Source organism: Bombus flavifrons, chromosome 6 (genome assembly GCF_040668555.2).
Source record: "Bombus flavifrons isolate JBK064 chromosome 6, iyBomFlav1_principal, whole genome shotgun sequence".
In the NCBI taxonomy this organism is placed as follows: Eukaryota; Metazoa; Arthropoda; class Insecta; order Hymenoptera; family Apidae; genus Bombus; species Bombus flavifrons.
The window spans coordinates 7,086,389-7,114,357 of NC_138447.1; the positions used below are offsets into that span (position 1 = coordinate 7,086,389).

General features: G+C 37.0%; 3 protein-coding genes across 12 annotated transcripts; 1 reads left to right on the forward strand and 2 right to left on the reverse strand.

Moving 5' to 3' along the window:
* Positions 1-406: 406 nt before the first annotated feature.
* On the reverse strand, positions 407-6,378 carry LOC138181192 (tetratricopeptide repeat protein 39B). Of its 7 annotated transcripts, none has more exons than XM_069115859.1 (13): positions 6,245-6,378; positions 4,443-4,541; positions 3,958-4,164; positions 3,800-3,869; positions 3,689-3,717; positions 3,437-3,617; positions 3,230-3,362; positions 2,628-2,760; positions 2,442-2,541; positions 2,309-2,374; positions 1,505-2,226; positions 1,189-1,422; positions 407-1,114 (listed from the first exon to the last, which is right to left on the reverse strand). In XM_069115859.1, exons 4-13 carry the CDS (start codon positions 3,821-3,823, stop codon positions 1,012-1,014), a joined length of 1,725 nt encoding a protein of 574 aa, XP_068971960.1. In that variant the 5' UTR covers positions 3,824-3,869; positions 3,958-4,164; positions 4,443-4,541; positions 6,245-6,378; the 3' UTR covers positions 407-1,011. The 7 variants fall into 7 exon arrangements, with proteins under 7 accessions (XP_068971960.1, XP_068971959.1, XP_068971958.1 ...); XM_069115858.1 differs by having other exon boundaries at positions 4,421-4,541; XM_069115857.1 differs by lacking the exon at positions 6,245-6,378 and adding an exon at positions 5,073-5,333.
* Positions 6,251-10,762, forward strand: Tbc1d22 (TBC1 domain family member 22). Of its 4 annotated transcripts, none has more exons than XM_069115865.1 (8): positions 6,251-6,376; positions 7,158-7,331; positions 7,439-7,998; positions 8,072-8,202; positions 8,292-8,546; positions 8,638-8,887; positions 8,980-9,203; positions 9,307-10,762. In XM_069115865.1, exons 2-8 carry the CDS (start codon positions 7,249-7,251, stop codon positions 9,445-9,447), a joined length of 1,644 nt encoding a protein of 547 aa, XP_068971966.1. In that variant the 5' UTR covers positions 6,251-6,376; positions 7,158-7,248; the 3' UTR covers positions 9,448-10,762. The 4 variants fall into 4 exon arrangements, with proteins under 4 accessions (XP_068971966.1, XP_068971968.1, XP_068971965.1 ...); XM_069115867.1 differs by having other exon boundaries at positions 6,342-6,433; positions 9,262-9,386; XM_069115864.1 differs by having other exon boundaries at positions 6,345-6,433.
* A 144-nt stretch (positions 10,763-10,906) lies between these two features.
* On the reverse strand, positions 10,907-27,956 carry Apoltp (Apolipoprotein lipid transfer particle). Its single transcript, XM_069115872.1, has 23 exons — positions 27,768-27,956; positions 27,287-27,550; positions 26,941-26,985; positions 25,718-26,858; positions 24,955-25,318; positions 24,411-24,720; positions 23,833-24,335; positions 23,410-23,705; positions 22,782-23,289; positions 22,490-22,631; positions 22,247-22,420; positions 21,621-22,166; positions 20,460-21,387; positions 17,329-20,275; positions 16,728-17,077; positions 15,207-16,594; positions 14,900-15,084; positions 14,634-14,788; positions 13,190-14,361; positions 12,897-13,108; positions 11,756-12,781; positions 11,194-11,637; positions 10,907-11,112 (listed from the first exon to the last, which is right to left on the reverse strand). Exons 2-23 carry the CDS (start codon positions 27,372-27,374, stop codon positions 11,029-11,031), a joined length of 13,008 nt encoding a protein of 4,335 aa, XP_068971973.1. The 5' UTR covers positions 27,375-27,550; positions 27,768-27,956; the 3' UTR covers positions 10,907-11,028.
* Positions 27,957-27,969: the final 13 nt, after the last annotated feature.

Consider the following 27,969-nt stretch of genomic DNA (forward strand, 5'->3'; position numbering starts at 1 on the left):
TACTTCTCGAGGAGCAAAAAATTTCGGGATTTCGAGAAATTCTTGGAATTGCACGACATTTACAAAAATCGCTGGAAGTGTGTAATTTCTTCCGTTATCATGTTCTCGTAATCTGAAACTGCAAAACCGACCGAGAAGTTTCTTGTTCGTACGGTAAACTTTTTGCTCTCGAATTTCCTAAAAAAATGACATCATTTCCACGAATTTTCAAAAGTTTCGAATATCTTTACTCTCTTGGTATCTTATTCTATTCTCTTGATACTCAGTAATACTTACCAATATTCTTGGACCCTTTCATGGTTTTTTACAACATAATCTGTTATCTGTCATATTAAAATTATTATATGAGAACCAGGAAAAATATGTTAAATAAAATAATGCAAAAGGCAGAATCATAAGTCAACCATTTTTGTAACAAGTCTAATCAGCAATAAATTACTTTTATTTCCATTTCACCCTCTTCTTACATTCTGTTTGATTTACAATTTATTAAACACTGCAAATACAACATGTGTAATGGAGAACGTATACATATAAACAATAGTGATTTCTATTCCCACCAATTAAACTGTCGCATTATACTATCGATACAAATTCGCTAATATCTCTTACAATTAAAATAACTGAAATTTAAAAAAATCATTCAATGTTTAAATCTTTCTCTAGATCTTTTCAATGAATTCAATGAATGATATATGTACTAGATACTTAATAAATATCATCGTCAAAGATGATACTTTTTAATCAATATCATTAAAGATATTCGTTGATATGTAAAAACCAGCAAGAATATACACGATGTAAATATTCTATACAATAGAAAAAAACCGATAATATTAAACAGGAATTCTAGAAGTCATTAGTTCCAAAATGAGCATTAAAGATCATTAATAACTTATTACATAAAAATAAATCTTTAACAAAAAATTAATAGTGCCCGAATCTGCAATAGTGTGATGCTATTGGTAGTAATGAACTCTTTCTCGCAGAAAACTTATCTTTCAGGTACTATTATACTAAAATATCTTCGGCCTTCCTTCCAGTCAATTTCATTAAATCGGAATGGATCCTAAACTGTAATCTGGATTCCAACAGATATCCAGCGAATGTTTTTCTGCAACGAATAAGAGTTAACAACTGAATAACAAATGTTATGTGAACGTCTAAAATGAATCATATAGAAATTACTTGACGTCCTCTAAATATCCAATAGCGAGTTGAATATTTCCTTGATCTTGTGCCAGCAAAGCTAATTCTACTGTTGCATAAGGAAGTAAATAGGTATCTTCTTTGATCGATTTGTCCAACTCGAGAACGCGTTTTAAACAATTTTCAGCTAACAAAGGATGTTTCATTTGTCGTAAGCAAGCACCCTTTAGAAGCAATAAGAGTGCTTCATTATCCGTGTGATATTCTGTTTTCCTGTAAAATATTTGAAATTTTTGTATATTACCAGATAAATATTCTAAATTAGATTAGGAATGAAATCGATCGAAAGACTTACGAAGCTTTCGCAAGTTCCTTTTCAGCTTCTTCGATTACTTTAAACATGTTTAACGTCAAATCTTGTCGTTTGCCTACTATGCGAAACAAATTCCACACATACATAAGTTCAAATATAGGAAGGACCAGGTTTTTTTTTTGAGCAAAGTACCGTTCAGTTTTTTTTACTATAAATTTTTCCATTGGTAATGACTTCCCTGCAATACGTTGTTTAAAGGTAGACGCTTGCATCATTAGAGTATCTATCATTTGCTTCTCTTCGCTTTGTACCGGTGGTTTCCGCATCATAAGTATCGCAGCTCTTTGATACAAATAAATTGTACGTGACCAATGTGATTCTTTGGCTAAAGCATCTGCAAACGTAGCAGCTTCATCCCATTGCTGCAGCGAACAATGTGCCCACATTAATTCCCAGAAACAAATATGATGAAAGTGAGGCCATAGATCTTGACTTTTCCAAGACTTTGTATACCATTCTAAAGATTTCTCAAAATTTCCTCTCGTTAGTTCTAGTCTGCCTTTAAAAAACAAAAACCATATACCGTTTGGATAAAGACTCAGTTCTTCTTCCAAAACTTTTTCACACCAGTATAGATCACCGTCTGTATGACTCAGAACAAATGATATTATTAAATTGTAAGACAAAAGAAACATCGCGCACAACACGTGCCTTAATCCTCTTCTTTCTCCGTACCCCGCTTCTAATTCCGACAAACCATATTCCTATTGATGAAAATAATATGTTGTCATCATAAGATGGAAAGATTTATACAAAGATTTTTTATAGTAAAAGATATTTTAGTACCTTATCACCCGAAAATCCAATGAACTCTAACAGTTTGATAATTTTCGCTGGTAACAGGGAAATCATCTAAAAAATTCTCAAAAATAGTTATTGCAACTTATTTTGTATAGTAAATATTGTTAATACCACATACCAAATTAAATGCACCAATACCAGTGCGGACACCGCTCTCAAAATGTATCTTATGAGCATTATTTTCCCATTTACGATTATTTAAAATTGATAAACATTCTCTGAAAAAAATAATGTACATAAGTAATATACTATTTTTTAATCGACGTAACATCTACATAGATAATTCACACTATGATTCGTTTACTTATACGACAGAAAGCAGGTACGAATTTTCAATCCAGCTTTAACAAAGCTGACCAAAGTCTCGTCCTCCACAAACGTGAGCATCGATTTTAAAAAAAGTGACTCGGCATAACAGAGTTCCGCATGCACTTCCTCTGCAATAGTAATTTGATATCATTCCTTGCATGCTTAATGATTTAGTAATATCAATGCCACAACATGTTATAATATGTGGGTAATTTAATTATTAAAAATGAAAAACTTGTTTGTTAGTAAATAAATTCGTACATCAAAATACTTCGCATTAGATAATGAACTATGACTATTGAATTATCCAGATTGATATATATATATATATATATATATATATATATATAACAAATATAACAAAATGTCCTGACAATATTCCAAAATTTTGCTACAAAGAGGAAATTTAAATATCTAAATTAGTATAAGTTACTGGTAGTGAAATGTTATCTGTTAATTTAAAAACCGACTTACATATAAAGTATTACATGCTTTCCAGGAAATTTTGTGTTGACAATGCATTATAGACAAAAATAATATGACTAGCTTGATAAGACATGATGGTACAGATCAATCTGGTATAAGTGTATACATTACCAATTGTATAAGCATCGTAGTTAGTCTTCTTCACCATTTTGCCAATATTTTGTGTTAGTGTAACATGTTTACGTTGTTTCAAGCACACAGTCATGCATTGTTTTACAGCTCCAACCGCCTTTTCAATGCATTTCTAAGCAATACACATTACAATGTATTATTGAAAGACATATTTTCCGAATATCACAATTTACTGTGGTTTAATACTTGTTCAGATGTAAGAATAGCCTCGAGGAATGCAAATATACTTGTTCCTAAAGAATGATACATGCTACTGCCTGCCCAGGGCTCCATAATCTTTCTTGCTTCTTCAAAATCATTATTAAAAAAATAGTGTATCGCTTTTTTTGCCTCCATTATTGCTGTATCCAAATCCATAGAACTAGGCCTTGAAACAAAATATAATTAATTTAAAACATATAATGTACATATGTACAGGTATATCAATAAAATACTTACTGTGGTAAAGATTCTTGAGCATCTTGAAACTAAAATCATGAGAATGAAAATTTGAATAAGATACTGCCAATTATCACTAATAATGAAACAACCTTACTTATGCATACATACCTCATCTTCTTCGATGTCTGACATTTTGAATTAATATTTGAATATATTTGATAATATTTGAATTAATATGCTAAAAAGATAAAATATTGTATATTACTATTTAATTTATTGACACTTAATTTATATGTGGGATATGTATAAAAATAAAACAGTCTCACATTCAATAAATATACAGCATAGAGATCTTATATTTTGTAAGATGATCCTTTTATGCACCAGATATGTTAATTATTAGAGATGAAAGATATATTCCTTAAGACAGATTTCTTAATTGTGCTTTTATCTTTAATTTTAGGTCGTTATTTCTCTTGTTCCATCATAAAAATTACATTTTGTAATTTGTAAATATAACTATTAAAAATAAACTACAACAAAAAAAATAAAGGCAATTTCGTATTATAACATATCTTTACTTTTATAATTTATCTATGTATTTTGATATATAAAATTGATTATGATAATCATACAAATATCAAACAAGTTCATAGATTAACATAAATTGATAGAAAAGATATATTGACGATAAGATAAAATATATTTTTCAGAGCAACATTATCATTTCTTTAAAGATTGTATTAATAAAAAAGACTTAATTTTGAAAGAACAGTGTCAAATGTTTACCGTGAATGATATAGATATATACTTTTATCATGGAATGTTCTTGTTATTATATTCCTAGCTTTGCAGAAAAGATATTTTCTTCAGATATATGCAGGTGGAAGGTGATAGTAGAGTGATAATGCTAGAAATAAAAATCATAGATAGTAAATATATATATAGACAATATATACATGTACATATAGAAACAAAAACCAATTTACTGATTTCTTTTTATATGTGCGAACTATATGTAAATTTATATATGTATTTAATTTGAATTTAAAATATTGTAAAGAGAAGAAGATATTATCATATTAAATAAACATAATACATATTGTAGTCATAACTGTTATTAAAAGTGTGAAAACCTCAATCGCAACCTTATTACTAGAATTCTTTCTGTTCTATAAAATAAACTGGCAACTACGATACATGAACCCGGAAGCGATCTAAAGTAGAATGTTACAAAGAAAGTAGTATAACTGAATTACCGCGATGGTACCGATAGACCTACATCGCTCATATAAATCCACGATGAAATCATGGCAATTGATAAATTGAATACATTACAGTTAATCAATGCCTATAAATTAACAAAATCTGATCCTTTTATAATCTATAATTTCTAATAATAATATAAATTACTATATGTAAACGTTTCAACGTAACTTACCATGAATCCATAAAATGTCAAAACGTAGCAGATCCGATTCACAAGGAAAATAAGGAAACTAATACTTATTTAATAACATTTCTAAGTTAATATAATCAGATTCTAATATGTGTATATGTTACAATGTAAAAGATTATAAGTAGACGTTTTTACATTTTTGTTCAAGATTTGCAAGAATTCTTGTAACACGCAACTACAAACATAACGGTGTAAAACATACGCGACTGACTGACAGAACACTGATTATGTTGGTATCGGTCAGATCACATACGATGCAATTGTACACGTGACACTAACTCTACACAGTATAATGGTGATCGATATATATATATATGTAACATCGAAATCACGGTTTTAAAAAGAAAGATTTGTTAAGAACTTCTTTCGAGATCATCAACATATAATCAGCACGATGATAATTTTGTTTAATGCTTGTTCTTCATAAAAAATAACCAATCGTATTTTTATAAAGGTGACAAATTTAATTATTAAAAATTTCAAGAGTCACTGATAGTCACGTGTAATCTTTCTAGATTTCGAATTTATGAAATTCTGTACCTTAATTATACATGTATATTAATATTTATGTAATCTATCACATATCTAATCCTCCTCAAGCTAAGAAATGACAATATAAGTATTAGAATAGTATACACAATTTAAAGAAATATTTTCAATTAAAACATTTTTTCTAATTCGTAGATTCATAAGATAGAAAATAATAAATATTACATCAACACTTTTATGTGACACATTTATTTTATAAGGACATATACAAATGATTCTATATAGATTTTACTTTCAAATGAGATTTTAAAGTTTTATGTTTTATTAAACCAAATGTTTAAAGTTTAAGTTATATAAAGAAAGTTGATATATGTATTGATGTACACTAAACTTTTCTAAATATTGAGAATCGCTGATTTCCTAGCAGACTACTTTCTCTACCGCGAAATTTCATTTAGTCGAGAAACTGTTACTGTTTTATATATATTTATTGTTAGCTATTATTAAAAACCATTTTTCATAACGTTATTGTACTTTATAACATTAATGTTTTTATTTATAAGTTTTGTGTTAGTTTAATTGATATCAAGAGAAGGATATTTTTTCAGACAAGAGGTTTTAAAATTACTAGTATAGTTTTAACAAGAAAAGAATATTGTACTTACGTATATGGTATGTAAAAAGGTGATGTAGTGGAACGAATAGTATTGTACATATGCTGATATACCTATGCAAAATTTAATTTAGCCATTTCTTTGATGGCAGCACCAGCAAAGACGTGTCATACGTCAAAAGCAGTGAGTGTACATACATCAAACAAAATTTTGTATCATATCTTATTTCTTGTACATTTGGTAAATTTTTAAAAAGTCACTTAATGTTATATAGTTTATAGTGCACTTGTTTTAACATCTTGATTGAAATGTTGAGTGCACTAAAACAAGAAATCAAAACTAATTCGCCTTATACGCACAGTGTCCCATACTTTAAACCTTACTTAATGTTAAATGCCTTTTTAGTTTGTTCATTCTTGACGTAACTACGCTATTGTATAAATATTTTTAGATGTAATGGTATTATCTCCATTCTTCCTAGTCACTCGTTGCGATCAAAATATTTGTACAGTGTAACCTAACCTGTTCATAATTAAAAATAATATGAAGATTTGATGTTACAATATTTTTGTTTTTCTATATCTTTTAGAGATTGCTTGTTATTATAACTTATAATTTTTAATATAATCTTTATATATATAACAAATAAATGTTTTTTTTTATCCTATACAAAATAGCTGTATATTATTCTTAACTGTTGATATATTTATCATAAGATGAACAATAAGTTGGATAAACTTATGTATTAAAATTTATATAATATAAACTAACATGAATTAGAAAAAAATAACAATTACATATGTTCACTAATGTCTGTTATTTTTGGCGCTTATATATGAAATGTTATGACCTTTGTAATTTTGTATATTTAGTATAACAATGATAATAACCCAAAGACTAATAAGACTGTGTAAGACAGTGTAACAATAATAATAACAAACACTATCATCAAAATTTGTTTCAGTAAACTTTTCTAAGGGAATGAGGACTTTGTACCATTTTTTTAATTATTTGGGAAAGGTGACAGGTGCTAGTTAACATAATTTCTAATAATTATGGAAAATCAGAGTCACCAAGGCGAAGCCTACCAAACGTATCAATCTTTTTGGAAAAAGAATACTCGTGCTGTTCCAGGCAGGTATGTATAATAATATTATGCTTCTAATAATGGTCAAAATAAAGTTATAATTAATCTTCAGTATTGATTATTGAGAATAATATAATTTTTTATATTTTTAATAAAAGACCAAGTCCCAAACAAGATGGTAAGCTTGGTAAAATAGGTAGTACTGCACTGATGTCTGGCAGTTCAGTTAATATAATATCTGCAAGTGGTGGAGTTATATCAGGAAGTAGTGGAGGCTCTACATCATTTCAAGATTTTCAAGAGAGTGTAGATGATGCTTGGGATTCGGGAGATGATGAGTTTTGCACAGTCTCAGATGTAAAAATATCAAAACGAGTTAGCCAGTCTGCTGCTATCAGTGTCATTAATAGTCATAGGTCAGGAAAAGCATGCATAGATTCAGGGACAAATGTAAAATCTACGCATCGCGTTCAAGAAATTATTCCGGAGGAAAAACGGGCGGAAGCTCTCCAAAGATTAGCTGTGCAACCGTTGCATTTGCGAAATGCTAATTTATCTATGCATTCTCAAGTGAATAACAGTCAACATTCCACAGAAGATGTGGGTGTAAAGTACGGTGCTTCCCCGCAACATAAACCAACTCAATTCCCAGGCAGGCCACAACCGCTAAGACAAACAACCGCACCTACTAAATTTTTTGTACCTTCTAAAGAACAAGGTGCTTATGGAACAATTTTTTACATCCATTTATCTTTAATGTATCCTTAGTTTTGATTTGTTAATAATTGTAGATGGGGAAAGTAAAGTAGATAAATTTCAGTCCCTTCTGGAAGCTTCTGTATTAAACTTAGACGAACTGAGGCAGTTGTCGTGGTCGGGCATACCTGCAAGACTGCGTTCTGTTACATGGAGGTTATTGTCTGTAAGTAATAAAGGTAAACTGTGTCATACGTTTTATGCATAATGATAAAATATCGTAAAAAATTTTTAATTTTGTTTTTTGTCATCCAGGAGTATTTACCAGCTAATTTGGAGCGAAGGCAACACGTATTAGAACGGAAACGATTGGATTATTGGAATTTAGTGAAACAGTATTATGATACTGAAAGAGATGAAGGATTCCAAGATACATATCGTCAAATACACATTGACATTCCAAGAATGTCACCGCTTATTTCGTTGTTTCAACAAACAACAGTGCAATTCATCTTTGAAAGAATACTCTATATTTGGGCGATTCGACATCCCGCCTCTGGTTACGTTCAAGTATGTTTACGTCCGTTGTTCTACCTTTAATTGTCATCTTCAAATTGTTTTTATTTTCATTTCTTTTCCTTGCAATTTTCTTTGTTTTTAGGGAATGAATGATCTAGTGACACCTTTTTTTCTCGTGTTCTTGCAAGAAGCAGTGCCTGTGTCAGCATGGCAAGATTTAGAAAATTATGATGTTGCATCACTACAAAAAGAACAACGAGATATTATAGAAGCAGATAGCTTTTGGTGTTTGTCCAAGTTTCTCGATGGTATTCAGGATAATTATATCTTTGCTCAATTAGGCATTCAGCACAAAGTAAATCAGTTGAAAGAACTGATACAAAGAATTGATGGTTTGTAAATCAGTCGTTTGGAACATTCTGTTTTTCTTTCTTTCCATTGTACCTTGTTTTTGGATAATTACGGATGTAATTCATTCCTTTAGTACCTTTGCATCAGCATCTACACCAACATGGCGTGGATTATTTACAGTTTTCTTTCCGATGGATGAATAATCTATTAACAAGAGAAATCCCTCTACATTGTACCATTCGTCTATGGGACACTTATTTAGCAGAATCTGATCGATTTGCTTCGTTTCAACTTTATGTATGCGCCGCGTTTCTTCTTCGTTGGAGACGTCATCTTTTATTGCAGCCTGATTTTCAAGTAAGTTTAGACCATAGCACTAGTGCAAACTATAATTCGATGTAAAGCTTTCTTTCAGTTATTAAGTAAAGAAAGATGGAGATAGTTTATTATTACTGTTTAGGGGCTAATGTTAATGCTACAAAACCTGCCTACTCAAAATTGGACAGATTCAGAAATAGGAATATTAGTAGCAGAAGCATACAAATTAAAATTCACATTCGCAGATGCTCCCAATCACTTGCAAGCTCATGATACCAGGTGACCACTTTGTAATGTGTTTAGATAACGATATGAGAATTGCAGCCACGAACATTGACACAAATGATTTTGTGCTAAATTGATACGCCTGTTTTTATAGTCATCACTTATATTATATTATATATCGATGACTCTCAGGACCAGTTTAAATTGTTTTCTAACTGATTCAATTTATTAATTTTAAGTCGCTTTGTTCTGTAGTTCAAAAAGGAAGCTCTGTTTTCGTTATGTTTTTCAAAGACTCAAAGTCTTTACAAATTTTATTACTATATTATATGATATATTTTATTATTATCATTAATATTATTATTATTATTATTACCATTTCTATCATTATTACTAATAATATTGTAGCAATTATTTGTAGAGTTACTGGACGATAATCTATGAACAATAAGTTTGCTCGCCATTTCTCAATTTGTGAAAAATATATTTAGATGCATCCTGAAATATGAAGATGTAATGCGGATCGACCGCCACTCATGGTTCGTGTTACATTTGTATAATATATTTAAAATTATTATATACATCGGTAACAAATAAGCGAAAGATTTTATAAACCAGTTGCAATTATATGACTGCTATTTTACGTAGCGATTACAAGTTTTCTTCTACTCGTATAAATTTTCAGTTTGTGACCGATTTCATTTAAACAAATTAGTATATGTAATTTACAATATACAAAACACGTAAACAAAGTAGCACATGTATTATGATAGTATTTATTTCCATTTCTGTCAGTTTTTCTTACTTCAGAATACCCTTAAAAAGAGAACAGGCTATTGTTCGGAATTTAGAATCTCGTGTCAAGAGATTTCGATGCAAATCTTTGCCATGTTTATGCATTGCCATAATACAAATATTACAGAGAGAGCTTCTATCTTTAAATAATCTGTACGTTATTCTTAGTTATCGATGAACATCTTACAAAATAATTAGAATGTATGATATTTTGTTCTTGGTCAGTGATTCAATTGACTTTCGAACGAATGACATTGCGTTTATATACACACAAGAGTTTAATAGAATGTAAAAGTATCGAAAAATACTTGCCTGATAATTTGCATGTCGAGAAAGACTAATCGAAAATTGTATAAAAAGGAAAAAGATATAAAAAATGCGTATCTCATAAGATGAATTGTACTCTTAACATATGGCACGTATTATTATTATTTACTCGATGTTGTTATGTTCTTTGTTGATTAAATTTAAAATAGCGTAATGTTTTTTGATTCTTCGATTCCAATTTTTTGATCGAAAACTTGTACACATGAAGCGTGTTGCGTTGTCGATTAATAAACGAGACTGTCTCTTTCTTACTTATGTATCTATATAAATATAATATTCCTTTTATAGTATCTCGAAGTAAAAATCGGACTGAATATTACTTTATAAATACATGAAATTATTTACTAAACGTATGGTATCATTATGATATTCTTAAGTTCAGAATACCTCTTGAATACTCATTGTCGAAAAATGTATGACATATACATTGGTAAAAGTTTTCCGTTCGAGCGAAATTAACAATACCTATAAAATAAGTAAGAAAAAGGAGGGACACGTGTGCCCATTTAGTGCTTCTTCAGCTGTCATCGATATCGATTTGATCATAATCGATGTTCAGTGACTGTAGAGATGCCAAAGAATCGTTCAGATTAAACGTTTCCTGTAAAAAAAGAAACCTCATTATATTCTTAAGTTAATATAAAAACAGAAATACAGATGGAAATGACAAGAATAAACTTACGTAATCAACAGAAACCAGAGTTGGATAGATGCAAGGTATACATTCCATACGTGTGACGCCATTATTATCAGCGGTGCATTCGCAGTTTTGGCAAGGATTAGGTTGCGCCGTTAAAGCTACCCTCTTGGAGAAAACACTGGCGAATTTTTTGATCGAAGTCAGCTTATCGAAACGTAATTTGTTACCGCTAAATATTGTTCCATTAATCTCCAGAGACAAAGGCGTGCAATAACCTAACGCACTTTTTGAAAGTTTCACTTGTCTTCGTAGGTCGATATCACCAATCAACGTTCTGGAATCTTTTTTCGTATACGATTTCGTCGCGTCCAGACCATAGAAGATCTTATTCAGTCTCTCTTTTTCGAATTCGAAATCACCATCCATCAATATGTGAAGCGTAATATCGTGTTCCAATAATACTTCGTGTACCACCGCGTAGTCAAGCTAAGAGAGGAAATTTGTTTAAGAAAATTAAGGAAACCGATTCATTGAACAATTCGAATCGAGTTGTAGTTCTGAAAAGCACAGGTGCCATTCAGAAGAATATCGTCGAATCACTTACCGTCTGATTTTCCGGCTCGCAATGCGAGCATGGCATTAAGATGAAAGTTTTTGATACGCCGGTTCTGAACACGAGTTTCGAGGCAAACGCGATTGCCGCGAAAATATCGCCGCTTCCATCGCCGATCGGCACGTGATCGAAGTAATCGACAAATCGCGCCACGTTTTTAGTAAAGATTTGTCCATCGAAGACGACGCTTCTCGGATGATCAAACACTCCGTCCGCTCCAAAGGTAACCAGAGACCATCGATTATCCGTCAGACCTTGATCGTTGAGCTCCTTGTTCAATTGAGTGACTAACTGTTCAATGCTACGATTTTCTTTCACACCGTGGTTACATTCTTTCCCCTCGACGATGAACACTACATCGGTCGAGCCTGGTACTCGATCACCTTCTAATTTAATGAACTGGCCTTCCGCAACTTGACTACCGTCTATCATACTGCAACTACTACATACGTCCGGTATTCTGAGATATGTGTCATGGAACATACAAATCTGCATGTAGGATAACGCCACGGTGCAGGCTTCCGATCTGCTTTCGCTCGCAGTACATATTTTTGAGTATTCTTCCGGCTCTATTACGTGGAAGCAGCTAAGGAATTCGGAACTTTTGTTCACGAACAAATCATTACAGAATTCTATGACCACCGAATCCGCTTTTGATTTTGTTCTTGGATCGGAATTTGTCGGACACTTATCTTCGGTTTCTTGTTCGATCGACCAACTGTCAGCAAATACCCTCACGTTTTTCGTTACGATACCATTCGATGCGATGGTATCGTCCATTGGCTCGTAGTTCATCGTTCCGAGAATACCGGCGGTTTTGCCGTGATACCAACCGGATAATTCTAATGTACACAGATTGAATTTCAAATTGCATTCGAGTCGGAACTGATTTTGCTTGCGCTCCACGGTAACTACGCTTTCTGCCTGATAGACATACGTCGTTCCATTCTCGAGTTCGATCGGAAGCGCGAGATTACTTGCTGTACTCGACGATTGTCCGGAGATGAGTTTGATACTCTGTGCAAAGGTAAATGTATCATTAATCGATTGCTATTTCACAAGGGAAACAAATTTGAGCATATCGCTAATTGTTGCTATTGTTCTTATTATTATTATTGTTATCGTTACTAACATCGTTGAAGAAGTTGAGTTCGAGAGTATCCTTTCCAAGTAACACGATAATCTTGTGCGTAACTCGATTGGATTGTTGCTGATACTCAAGGAGAATGGCAAAGGTGTCATGTACGAAATCGCGTGCTAACAGGTACGTACAAGAACCGATGAACTCTATGTGTCTTCCATCGAAGGTAATAAAGTCTTGCAAACCAACGATCATTGCTTGTGCTGAAATTAGATCGATTGAAATTAGATCGTCGCGAAATTAACAAAATGAAAGAGACACAAAAGACTCGATCATGTGATTACCTCTGAACGGTGGAAGCCAATTAGACGGATCCATGTACGGTCTGTACCGATATAAACTCCAGAAAGTCACGTCTGAGGACGCGAAGTAGGAACTTGCGTCAGAAATGGCTCTGATTTCAGGTATCTCGTGAAATTCTGGCGTTTGATTGAACGAGTGCCAAGACATGGGAAGCTTTTGCTCCAGACACATCAAGCCCTGTCTAGGATCGAAGATGAATTTCGTTTTGGCTACCCGGTATCTACTTTCAGCCTGGAGAGCTGTCTGACTTATATCGATTAATTTAAAGTGAATTAATCGTATGACACTTTCTATTTTCGCCTGTATCTCGAAGTAATCGTAAGCATAGCACACCTTATCGTACACTTGTTGCATCTTCTCTAAAGCGTAACGTATAGACGGCAATTTTTGTAATTCCTTTAGCTCGTTCACGATCTCATCGATGATGTCCTTCAATTCTTTTCCAAATGGTACGAAGGTGAAGTATCTATCTTTCAAGAATTGTATTATCAAACTCGAGTATTTCTGAATGTTGGTGATGATATCGTTGCCCTTGATGTCTCGGTAAAACTTGTCGATATCTTGAGTGAAATTGGAGAAATGATCGAAATAAGGAGAAGAAATGAGATCGTTTCTTCGATCGTAGAGGAAGTCAAGGAATTCTTTGCTCGTCTTCCAGACCACAGTTTCCAAATAGTGAATGAAACGAATAAACATCGGCTCTATAAACAGTAAAAATCGATTCCATTGCTGCGAGATCGACTGAGAAATCTGTCCCCAAAGATTTCCTATGTACTTGATGAACGACACGTGAAGATCTTTCATGAACTTGTCGTATTTTTCGAGCAGCTGATCGATTGTGCTTGCCACTTGAGAAATCATGTCACCCCTTAGAATCGCTGCAGTGATCTCGGGGATTTTGTTTAACGCGCTCTTTATCGTTTCAATGATCCAGAGTAACGAGTTCCTGATCGCTTCCCCAGATTCGCCCATTATTTCCCATATTTCGTTCAGGATATTTGGCAGGGATTCTATGTGACTTCGTAACGACAGCTCATCTATTATATATCCTCCGTAAAGAACGATATCTTTAATGTAAAAATCGTTTGCGTTGTAAGAATCATTTAAATAGTTCTTCAACTCCTCTAGGTCTGTCTGAACTTCCTTCAGATTGCTATAACATAAACAAGCGATGACATGACTATGACTATTGTGGCTATCGTTTGAATCGTCAAATACTAGAAAGATTAAAATCATCGCACTCTGATTTGTTCGTAATTTTATAATTACAGAATATCTTGTCAAAAATAAGTGTTCGAATACTTCTGAGCGATAATGTACATAAAATAGATTTTGCTATTTTAGTGGTAATTCATACAAATATAAATTTACATAGATATCTGCAGTCTATTGATACTAAACAGTAAAACGATGAAAGTTACTCACTTCCAGTCATCGATAAATTCTCGAAGATCTAATTGAGCGTCATCCCAAACATCCGAAATTACGTTCACGGTTTCGATTTTAATATATTGTTTCCAATAATATATATCGTTGTTTATACCATCGTATGCATCCATTGCCGTATTTTTCAAAAGAGCCTAAAATTAAGAACACGTATATTTATTTTCTTTCTTCGTCTTCTTCGAAAACTTGTCTATTTTGAAGTGAAATTTGAATGAGAAAGGATAATGTGAGAAATGGTTGCGTACAATAATATCGGCCTTGAGCTCGGGTCTCCAGCGCAGGGTGGAAGTAATCAGTCGGGAATGATTGAGCTTTAAGTAGAAAGAGACGTCTGACACGGTAAAATCTTCCTCGTAAGTTCTCCAAATATCGAATACAGCATTCCGTGCGTCGGGAATTCTACCATACATTCGTAAACTCTCCACGGCATCTGTTAAAGAATTTTTGTAAAATTTGTTACATTCATTAAAATAAGTTCACATTAGAAAGAAGCAAGATTTAAATCCAAATAATTATTGAAACAATGTTTCTCTTTTTAGCTCGTGCGCTAACCTGGAGTGTAGTTGACCATCATCCACGTCAATTTTTCAGTTGGATCGAGGAAGAAGTAACCAGTAGCATTTAGATTCGGTGTATTTATTATACTACCGTTCAAAACGTATTTGCGGTCAAACGGATAATACCGAGCATTTAAAAACTTGATCGCATCGTTATACTCTCGCTGGTAAAATATCTCGTTGCGAATGAGATCCAATCGTGCATTTAGTTTTCCAGTATCTCGAGTTATGAATCCACGTTTGTAATGCCCGTTGTTCGCCATTCCGAACAGCCTGCTATTTTGTTCGTATACGAATCCTTCGGCGCCTAGATCGAATTTCGTACTTGGATGCTTACCCATTATTTGGTAAGAATATTTTTTAGAAACCGGTGGCTCACTTTCATTTCTAAACGACGCTGAAAACTCTAACCACTTGTTCGGATCGATAGAGTAATTAGCGACGAGAAGAATATTCATGGAGTCTCTGGAATTGCTATGTTTTACTTCGCCTATCAGAGCGGCTTGTCTCAGGAAACTCGGATGAATCAAAGCGAAGATTGCTCGGTGATGCATGCCAGCTTTATCCTCCGAAGAAAGTTTCGTCCAGTTAAACAATGCTCCTATGGTTCTAGGTTTCGTCGTTTTTTGATCCCAAGCGAGTTTCACCGCAGACCTCAACTCTTCGCTGCTGATCCAGTAAGAGCCGTCGAGGCTGAAATTTCTACGAGGATAAGAGACGTTCAGAACTAAGAATTGATTATCCACTTCCTCGGTAGTTTTGTTCAAAATGTTGATACTGTAAGATGCCCAAACGTCGTCGCCCAAACTGAGCCAGCTGGTTTGCTCGAATTCGCCTGGTAAAACTTGATAATCGGTCTTCAATTGCACAGTCTTGTTCAAATGTATCGCCTTCAAATGGATATCCTGGCCTGTGTGCGACGTTTTAATTCTAGATTCGCCGACTACGTTGAACGCCGTTTTGTTATCCAATCGGTACAAATTAACTTGTTTAAATTCGACAGTCGGATAGTTGGTCCCTTCGTTTCCTGCGCTGTACTCAAATTGGTTTATGTAAAGAATACCTATCGGCTTATATGCGTTCTCAATTGTAATTTGAGTGTGATCTTTCTCGAAGCCAGCTCTCGACTCGCTCTTCGAATTATATTGACCGTGAAGAACTTCCTGACCGTTGTACGTCAGTTTGGAGTAACCGCTGGTCATTTGTGGTCGTTTCTTGTAACCGTAAGTCAAGTGGCCGATGTGACGTGTATTCAGAGGAACTTCAGCGTGCAGAATTCCTTCCAGATCCGAATTCAACTTCTCGCTCCGGTAATTATAATCTGAATTCACGATCGCGGTGTTTTGTGGCCAGTATAATTTCACGTATCTCTTGTTTCGTTGCCTGCAACAGTTACCATTCGTTGTATTAACCCAGACGTACCTTCGATGTAACTTAATTGAAAAGAAATATGACCTACTATATGTAAAGACAAAGATATAGATCTGTGAACGCATAAATGACACGATTTACTTACAAAGTAGTGAGAACTGTGAACTGACATCCTAACGACGAAATATTCGCCATATGTAAGATGGTATTGATGGTTCCGTTCACGTTCTCCAGACTTTCGTACGATATATTTGCCGAAGCTAATCGCGTGTTAGCTGGATAATAAATTTCAGCGTCTATGGAGCCTTGCGTAGCGCCGTAATCAAGCAAGAAAACTAACGTTTCTTGTTGCTGAAACTTTGGACTGTATAGCGAGTATTTCAGTTTGAACTCTTCGTTGATGCTTATGTTCAGGAGATTATTCACGGATTGAACTGGTAGCATTCCCCAGGAGCCGCGAAGATGTCCGTTGATGTCTTTCTCGTCTATGTGTATCTGTGGTAAAACCGAAATGAATTTTGTATTTTACAGACTGTTCTGTTTGTCTTGTATTCGTTAATATGTTTGTACTCTTGCCGATAGAAAAAATTATGTCAAGGCAAAGTTAGTCGATTCGGAACGATGAAGAGATTTGCAAAGGGTGTCTAGGTTTTCGACGATAACGTGTACAGGCAATGACAGTAAAAATATTGAAATAAAATCTAAATATTTAAGGATACAAGATAAAAAAATGTGGAAAGACAAACCGAGCCATCGGAAGCGTAGTTAGTTTTCGCACGCAGACAGTTGTATCCGATCACGTAAGATACGTCCTTGAAGCCTCCGTTGGCGTGATAGCTAATAAGAAGACGATGATCATCATTATCAGGAGGTGGTAGTCTAACGCTAAACACTCCATCGATGTTCTCATGGTTGCGGAATCCAACAGTAGCGTTCGCCGCAAATTTCCATTTTTCACGATCCACGTCCAAATCGAAACCTACGTCAACGTTTTTGAATGCTTGACGAGGATTCTTGAAGAATAGCCGGGTATCGACAAGCCTGTTGTCAAGATCGGTTGGTCCTTCATATCCAATCAAAACCCTTCCGAACATGTCCGCCATATAGATCAACTTCCATTGAAGAATCGCATATCGAGTGTACTCGTTCAGCCAACCATTTGCCCGAATATCACCGCTATTGTTGGACATCAGCAAGCTTCCGGTAAGGGTGACGTTGCGAATATCCGGTAACGGTGTTTCCGCATGAACATACAGTGTCGTGTTACCGTTCACTTGAACGTTCATAAACGTGGTAAATTGCACCTGACCTTGCACGGTCGATATTTTGTCAAAATTTGCACGCGCTCTCACATCCCAGTTCAAAGGGTTAACGAAATTCGCGTCCAACGATCCGTTTATCGGGTGACCAATTAACGCAGCGTTTAATGCATACTTCTCCTTCTTCAGTTTCACAACTAAACTGTCGTTTTGACCGATTTCGGTTTCCTTTGGCTGGATCGTTACCTCGACAGTGTGCAAAGAGCCATTCTGCGTCAGCTCGATGGTACCAAAAACAGTAGACACCTTTGAAGTCATGTGATTTCGTAACTCGCCGTTCAATTTGTGTATAGAATCGCTTTCTTTCATCGTGTTGCCGTGAAACTGGAGATGCGGTTTCCCGTTCGAGGCAGGCGTATAGAACTCAGACTCGATCGTGTCACCGCTATAGTTGCCCAATAGTTTGTATTGTCGGTCGAGTAGTTTCGCTAAAACTTCTAGATTCGCGGTACCGTTGTTCGTGGTTGTGTTTGGATGATACGAGACATGAACTTTGATGTTCTTTAACGATTCTATCCAAGAGTTGAAGAGAACGGAAGCTTTAATTTCATCTTTCGTCGCGTGCCAGCTCGATAGGAAGGAAAGTCCGGCAGGTTCGGCAACGTTACAACTTATCTGCGCGTACCTTTTTTCCACGGTAAATTCTCGTTTCGCAGTAATAGTAGATTTTGGTATCTTCAGCAATGGTGTATCGACCTTGATAACGATCAACGTGTCCATGAACGATTTTTTCGTTTCCAGAAATCCGTTCACATCGATGGCACTGTCAGGTGCACGAACACTGAACTTAGGCCTGTAAAGGCTGCCAGAGGCTCGTAGGCTGCTGTTAATGTTAATGAATTTCAGAGACTCTATCGGAGTTTTTATGTTCAACTCTAGCACTTGCTCTTCGCTTTCTCGATAGGTGTAAATAGCGAGTAGTCCCGTTTCGTACCAAGTCACATTTTTTTTAACTTCCACAGTTGCTTCCATCCTGTAGATGAGTTTTTCTAGATCCACGATAAACGCATTCGAGCAAACGATCTCATTGACGGAACCGAATGGAACGACCAAGTTCAATTTGTTCCGCATATTGAAAAGATCCTCCATCCAAAATGTATCGTGCAACAGGATTTTCTTGTTGTCGAAACTGCCCAGGACAGCGGCGACCTTGTAAGTTGGTCCTTCGTTGTCTATATCTAGTTCTCCTACGATAGGTTCGATAATTATAAGACACACTTCGAATTCACCGTGCCAATGAAGGCTACTTTGCTCCTCGTAATCCTCGAACTGATCCAGTTCGTCTTTCTCGACGTTATCCTCGTTCTCTGTCAACTCCTTGCTACCGTCGTTCTTCACTTCCTCGATGTTCGTCTGGTTACCCGTGATAATAATCGGTATAGTAATCGGCGCAGGTTTCGGACCGGCTTTAGCTCTGACACCGATTTTCACGTCTGCGTATTTTTTGTCAGACATTCTTATGGAGAATTCCGTATCGATGTCGACAGACTCGTTCTTATCGCGTGCTACGATTAACTTGGCAACGATTCCGTTCTCCTCGAAACCTTCCACAGGCGTAAACAGTACATAACTGTAATGAAAATCAGTAATATTGCGATAATGCCAAATACCCTGGAAGCCAGCGAGTATACGGTTGTAGCCAACACGGAAGTCGGCCTCTCGATTGTTCAACTTAGCGACCAAAAGTAGCCTTTGAAGTATTTCCAATGGCGTCGCGAGTGACAGTCGAACGTTGAAGTTGTAAATCGGCGTGATGAACTGACAGAGTATCTCGAAACCGATAACACTAGCTGGAGTGGCCACTTCCGCGACGATGTGTCTATTGCTTTCCGACAGACCGAATCTTCCACGAACCAAAGAAAACTTTTCCAACGGAGTGGTAACGTTGAATTCCACCATGGATTCCTTCAAACGATGAAGATCGCCGATCAGTTTGCCAGTATAGGTTTTTACATCCAAATCCAAGTTAGCCGCCCCTAAGAATTTCCAGTCTGGTAACACTTGCAGCTGACATTTCATGTCGCTCACTTTGTAGCGAGTCACCGGCGACTCGAGATGCAGATTACCGGTTAGATTGAAAACGTCATCGGACTTCTTGTCCAAGTGCCAAATACTCCAAGCATTGATCACCTTATCCGGCTGATATTTAACTAGTAAACGAGTGTTGGCAGTTTCCCAACCGATAACCTTATGAGTAACATTGACTGTGGTCGACAAAATGTCATGAATGGAGCTACTTATTCCACAGTTGGCTCTCCATTCTTTAACGTTATCGTGCTCTTCCGTACTGCCGTCCAATTCCGCCATCAATCGTTGCGAATCCTTCCAGTGAACATTACCATTCAATTTTATCTTGTTTTGTTCCTGCTCATACCTGTAACCCAATTCGAACGAACGAATTAATCGAGCCAAATTGACTTATACGTTCCTGTATTAGACTTATATATTACTTAAATAAAACATTTGATAAATGATTCGTTAAATGATACGTTATTCTATCTGGATAGACGTTGTTTTAAGATAATTCAAAGATAACCGAAAGAATTTTCGTTACTTGCCTGACGCCTAAGGCCGTTTTCCTCCAATTTTCAAATGGCATGAGCAGTCGAGTATCCAGGCTGATCGATTTTATCAACGGTTTTACGTTATATTCCGTCGCGATGAACAATTTTATCGCTTCTTCTGGATTCCAATCGATCGTAGCATCCACGATGTAATTGTAGTATCCCCGCGCGGTCACGTGGCAGGAGCAGGCTAGTAAACGACCAGGATAGGTCAGAGTGACCATTGTGCTAATATTTCGTTCAGTTAATTGTTCCTCCGCGCTCGAAAGTGCGGGCAATTGAGCCTTTTGACAATCTAATGAGAAAAACAATGCTAGTTTCAACGCAGGATCTCGATTTGCGTCCCATTTCACTTCCGCCCCGAATCTCTTTTCATTTTCCTCGTTCATGCTAATAAACGCTAAATGAACGTCTCGCCATTTGTCCAAGTGTATCTGCATTCGAATCTCTCGTTGCGTGTCAACTTCTGTCATCACCGAATACACGTTTCCTTTGTATCTTCCTTCCACGTACGATATAATGTTAGTCGGTGATGCTACCGTGTGATTTAAGATGAAAGCGTATCTATCCTGATTCAGCTGCTCTACGTGCAGAGCGATTCTAACGTCGCTATAATTTCGATACACCTTGCAATTCACCAGGAAGTCGTTGGCGAAACTTGGAGATTTCAGAATCAGCTTCAAGCTGTGACTAAATACGGTCGCCACGGATCTGTCCGAGTAAGTGCCACGCGCTGTTATATTGTGCCCGCTGAACCAAGTTCCAGCAAGATCCAAGTCGTACGTTCGCTTCATTCTCTCTGTGATTCGTACGTAAACCAGCATCGAATTAAAGTTCGGAATCGTCAAGTTTACGCGACTCTCCATGATGAACGCCAAGCCGCGAGGCATTATCAAGTTCACTATTAGGTTAATCTCTTTTCCTAAACACAAAGAAATTGGGATTAGAAGATGAGGTAAGGGTTTTATCTTACGTCAGGAATTGAATTATTATATACGAGGCTGAATCAATATTAAAATAATTACAATTGGAAATAGCTGAATTTTGCGTTAGAAGAAGATCGGAGGAGGATTTCAGGAACTAGGGATGAGAAATTTCATTTGATCATTGTTTTCTAGAGCGTTTTTTTCCCAACATTGTGCTAATAATTCTAACCTGGAGCGTATCTTATCAACAAGTCCGTCTTCGATTCCGGTCCCATAGCATAGTGAATAACTCCAACTTTGATATCCAAGTTCTGAATGGGTTTTGTTATGGCGAACACCGCGTTTACTTTCGTATCTTGATTTTGAAAATACATTTTCGAATAAAAGATGCTCAATAACGCTGTAAGCTTATGACGATCGTCCTTGAGATGTGGACTCGAATTCACTTCCGCGCGTAACTCCAACTGACCGAGCGCTTGTTTATACGATCCTTTGATCTCCGTGTTCAATTGAGGATATGCGCTAGATTGTAACTTTAAATCGACCGTTTTGTGCGTCACGGGTTTCAACGAACGATTGTAAGCTGACAGCTCGAATATGAGACTTTCTTTCTTGGGCATCTTTTGTATCTGATACTCCAATTGGAAGGCGCTGGTTAAGCTCACGTTTCTTCGAACGATGTATCCCGTAAATTTGCTCCATACCCTTTTCGTTTGGAAAGTCAGGTCTATATCGCACTGAGAAACATTGCTTTTCCAAACGTTTCGGATTTTACCTTTAATAAAATCGAAGCTTTGGTTAAACAAATCGAATTAAACCAAGTAATTGATGATAGGCGAATCGATAAAGTTAAACCTGAAAGAGCCGCAACCCGTTCGTTGTTCACGATTAAATGCATTTGTGGGTTGAACGTGTATCCATAGGGAAACTTTTTGATCGCGTAACCTAAGCTTGCGTCCAAGTGTTTGGTACCATTTATGTCGAAACCAATGTCCACGAATGTCTCGTTTTCCGTGCTTTTGTAAGTACCTGAAAGGAATGAAGTTAATCACGAACGTCGATAAGTTTACTCATGGCTTTGCTAACGTACGAGCTCACCTTCAGCCACCAGAGAATTTCCAGCAGATTTTAATAAAACCGTTACGTTATGAGTCTTCGTATCGAACGCTACCATTGCGCTTAACTCTCTATTAACCAACGACCCAGGTGTATCGAATGCGACTCTAAAAATATTTCTCTCCTAAAATGAGACAAACGAAAATACTGGATACTAATATACGCTACGTCTCCCATAATTACAAAATCACCGTAAAATTTTTTATTCTTGTACAGATACGAAGTACGTGTAAATTTAGCAGTTTTTGTAAAATGAAAATAAAGGAGACGATACCATTGTCTTCTCCCATGTATACTTCAGCAAGTAGTTCTTGGCGGTCGGATCAGCTTTGATCAAAGAGATTTTGAAAAGCGTGGGTCCGTTCAAAACGAAGTAAGGCGCGTTCGGATCTTTCGTTGCGTTGGATAGCTGATAATTAACGCACATCTTTAAACCAATCAATCTATCAAGAGCGGCCCAAGTGCAGCTCGTGTTGCTAATCACATTTTTCGGGATTGGTATTAAAGCTCGATCGTTGCTATTTTGGCCGGCGATTAAAATACCTAGTGGCTTTTCCACTAATTCGGCGCCGTTGCCTCTTGTTAAAAGGATGTCCGTGCCAACGGAAAATACCTCCATTTGTTTATTCGGTAGGCCCAAACTCAATTTGACCGACTGTAATCCTTTTACCTCCAGATGAATTTGAACTGCTCCGGAGGAGTACACGTTCGTTCGTAATTTAGTTCCAGCAGTCTTATAAAAGGCGTCTACGGTCATGCTACCGATCAAGTCGGCGCTCATGCTGTTCACACATATAGATATTAGTTTCATACATCATAATTTCATAATGCCAAAGAAAAAAAAGGCAACAAGAGAAATAAAACAAGGAAGATGAGAAGAGAGACGATGCATTTAATTATACCTAGGTGCAATATTACTGATGAGTTCGATCTCTTTCTTAGAAATCCTCTTGGTGTCCAATAACCCTGACATTTTGAAATTGCAAGCCGCAGAGCCAGCAAAATCCAAGCGTACAGGTAGCCCCGATGTCATCGGGGCCACATAAGTGGAATCCAAGAACATTATTGCATTTTCGTAGCGAATCTCCTTTCCAGAAGCAATTTCATTAAACTTCTCCCATGGATTAATACGCGTTAAGGCTTCTCTAATTTCACGATCGCTGTTATACATAGAATATTTCAAGTCGCTTCCGAAGATCTGCAAACGAAGCGAAAAACCATCGTTTCGTACAACGCGCAAATAGACGAATAACGAACATCGAAATAACATTTATAGGAATTCATCGCTATGCGTGATCATTAACTGATCACGTTCTCTATCTCACCTTATAACTAAAGCTGATTCTGGGTTCGTTGAAATTATTTTCGATAACATTCGGTAGCCTTTTCACGCGTTTCCAATAATCTTCTTCTTGTTCCGGAGCTGCTCTGAAGTTTCTGAATAAATGTTTAAAGAATCCCGACACTTTCTCGTTACTGTACGGTCCATTTGGACCAAAGAACTTCTCCGCATAATATTCGAAGCCTTCGAGTCTGGTGGTTATTTCAAAAACGTTCACAGATTCGCCGAACAGGTCGAAGGTCAAGTTGAACGTAGCGGTTCTAGGTATATACGATTTAGGAGAAAAAATTAAATTTCCTTGGTAATTTCCACCGAAATTATATTCCTCCGAGAAAAAGGATCCGTCGTAGTTTCGTGAGAACTTTCTTCTGTCTTTGTTGAACTTGTCGTCGAGGTCGCGATCCGTCAAAAGACTTTGAACTTCGATTCTGGTCGGCGAAGCGGAATTATAGAGATTGGTCAAGTGGCTCCAAACGAAGGTCCCGACTGTGAACGAAGTTTCGAAAAATTAAATCCGATTCTATTTCAGACGAAGATCATAGAAGAGAATTCAACAAGTACCTTGGTTAATTTCTTCCGATTTTAACGTGTGCTTGATTGTTTTAACGACGTTGTAATCGGGACAACGCATTACTTGCAGATAAGACGCGATACGTAATTCCGTATCCAAGCTAAAGTTCCGGTAGTAGTTCAGAAAGTAGAGATCTCGCGTTTTCTCGCAAGACGGCATTCTACGATGAGCGTCGATACTCGCTACGCGAACCTCCGTGGATAAAAATCCTCCTACGTCATCTATGCATTCTTTCAATAGTTTTGATAGCTTCTCGGTTTCCAATCCCATGTTTCCGATCGCTTTTAACGCCTCTAATGTCTGCAAAAGCAAGGAAGAATTAGGTAAGCCAATCACTTTGCAGCATCTTTCGAATTTCTGCTCATAAGTCAGTCGATCAAAAATTTTTGTTCCAGTTTAAAATTTTTTGAACATTTTTTGAACAAAACACTTGAGAACCAAATTGATAGTTTACAGATTTTAATGTATTCTAGTAATTTTTACAAAGATTAAAGGGTTAAATAACTCACCAAAATACCTCAATATTTAACGTACCTCTTTGGTCGTAGAAAGTGAATGCGTTCGAGGTGCACATCCCTTTTCGATCTTTTGCTCGAGGTATGAAAGGAATCGTGTCACCTGTTCGACATTGGTACAACTTGTGTCGTGAGTGGAACAGAAGCCATAAATCGTCGTGGAGTAGCTCAAAATGAACTGAGTCTCTGGAATTTGTTGATGAAAATCGAGAAGAGGTGACAGAGCCCTGATCGTATCTCGATTTGGCCGAGGAACTAAAGCAAACGCGATGACCCACTTGTCGATCGTTGAATGATTGACGTATCGTTTTATTATCAGATCTTTCATTACGTTCAAGGCTGCGTTACTGCCAATGAATGGCAACGAGTCGACAATGTGTTTCCTGTGGAATTAATAAAAAATAAATTTGTGTATTCCGAGGAATCTTGAATTATGTGCCTTATTCCTCCAAATGGGATCGGTAACCGATCGAAATGAAATTTGATATCGTGGAAAGATACGATAACTTTGAAACACGAGTACAGTCTATTGGAACAAACTGGAATTTAAATTCACAGACATACAATTTTTGAATTAATTCAGTTTTGCTTTCACGTACAGGGAACGATGCCTCGCGTATAGGTATTTGCATCGTTCGAACGCACGAATCTTCGAAACTGAGATTTCATATTTCAGGTTCACAGTTTCTCCCCATAATACGTAACAAATTTCATCTCGATCGGTGTCTTTCGGAAGTATAATCTCGCATTCGATCTTTCCTTTTAAATTTAACGCTACTCACTTGCCAGTTTTGCAAATACCGTGGGCTCTGACGAATAATTGCGACAAGGATGAATAATCGAGAAGTCGCGCCGACTGAATGAACGCAGTGAATGTCTCGGGAAATCGTTGCTGCAACTCATCCGTACTCACTCCTAGTCTACACATTGTCTTCAGCAAATCTCTGGCACTCCTCAACTCGCCGTGAATGGTCCTCGGTGTTTTCGAGTAATCGTACAACAAATTGGTTCTTCTCGCGCGACTGTGTCTGTCTTTTTCATATTTTTCCTGTTCCTCTTCGTCTTCCTCTTGGTCGTAATTGGACCCGTAATTGTCGCTTTGTTCGTACTCATTGCCGTAACTATAATCGTCTTTCAATTCTTTGATCAATCGAAGGGTAGTGGTCGATTCGGTTCTTGCGCCTGTACTGCCACTCGACAGCGGCACCAGCACATGAAACTCGTTGCACACGATCTTCTCGTAGACGTTGTGATCAATCGTTAACTCGCAATCGCTTCGGGACTCGAGAAGAGGATGACGAGGACCGTGAGCACCCGATCGGGGACTCTTGTAAGCGTTTGAACGAATTACAGAGAAATGTTTTGGCCCGTGCATGCAGTTTGACAGATTTTTCGTTTTCTTCACGACCAGGCTGGTCTGTCTCGCCTCGTGGAATCGATAACTCGTCTCGCAGATGCCATTCACGTCTAATTCTTCCGCGCGATAATCCACGTCAAATCTGTGCATGCTGTTTTGCAGCGTAGACAACACGCCTTTCTTCAAGTTCAAGGCCCAGACTGGGTCGCGTTTGTCCGGACATAGCTCGTCTATCCGACCATCGTCGTAGGCAAACTTTAACGCGAAACGTTCCAGGTTCATCTTGAACTCCGAGCCGGCACGGTCGGGAAATTCTGGATTGTATTTCCGAGGATCGTGACTTAGGCTCACATTGTGGAATTTCAAACTTCCCTCGCAAGGGTTGTTGAAGCGAATCACCAAATCCGCATCCAATCGTAAGGTGGACTCGTTCGCAAGGAAATCCGATGACGGCGGCATCGAAAACGACGTCGACGATACATTGCCCAGATTCGTGCTCACGTCTACCGAATATCTGTACCAGTATGACACGTTCTCTTCGTATTTGAATTTCTTCGTCGCTGTCACTGTAAACATCGATCGACATCAATTATCCGCCTCTTCCCTTTCGCTATACGGCTACAAGAGCTTTTAAATCGTATCAATTACCTTTGCATTTCGCCCGGCCACACAATGTAGGATCTTTGACGAATTCTGTAACGAAAGTTTCGTGATCAAATTAATCCACGCTCCGTTTCGTGATTCTTAGAAATACGTTGTACGCTTTTCACGCTACTGATAACGGTGGCCACCGATACCCGCGAATCGAGTACTCGACGTAAATTCTTGGAAGGAAACGTCAAACAATAAACGGCACCGATAACCAGCCGACGAAAAAAGATTGACGCGAAACCGATAAACTATCCTATAAATGAATTTCATTCTGTTCAAATTTGATCTTACGTCGATCGAAAATCGTCGGTTGATCTTTCGGTTGCTAAAAACTTGAATTTACCTGACTGCGCTGTACCGAGGACGAAACAGATCGCAACGAGAAGAAAAATAGTAGCGCGTCCCCGCGACCGTTCCTTGTTGCAAATCATATTGCTGGTTACGATAACAGGGCTGAATATCTGCTTATTTCATCTATACGATCGCTCCTTCATCCCCTTGCGTTCCTCATGGATAGACTTCTTGCAGCTTTTAAATTGAATGAGATGACCCGCGGTTTAGCACTAGCACACCTCTGACCGGAACACGATCAGATACTCGAACCCTCCTGCAACATTTCGATCTCGTTACCTCTCTCCTTCTCTCTCTCTTTCTCTCTCTCTCTCCCTCCCTCCCCCTCTCTTTCTCCTTCCCTCTTTTTCTGACTGATCCATCGCCTTTTGAACTTTGCTTTGTACACGAAACGATTTAAAGGATTCGATCAGCGAATAGAGAAGTGATAGAGATTTAAGACACTACATGAAAGAATATAATGTAGCTCGTACCGTGTCGAAGATATCGAAAGATTGCGTTAAGAAATCACTGATCGAGGGGAATGATCGCACTAAGAACAGGATTGGGGTGCAAAGCAGGCCGCGGTCGTACACGCTTGATGGGAAGCACGGGTACACGATAGATCGGTTAAGTAAGTGCTTCCTGCCCCGACTATGTTCGCTGACCGAATGGCCAACGACATCGAATCAACTA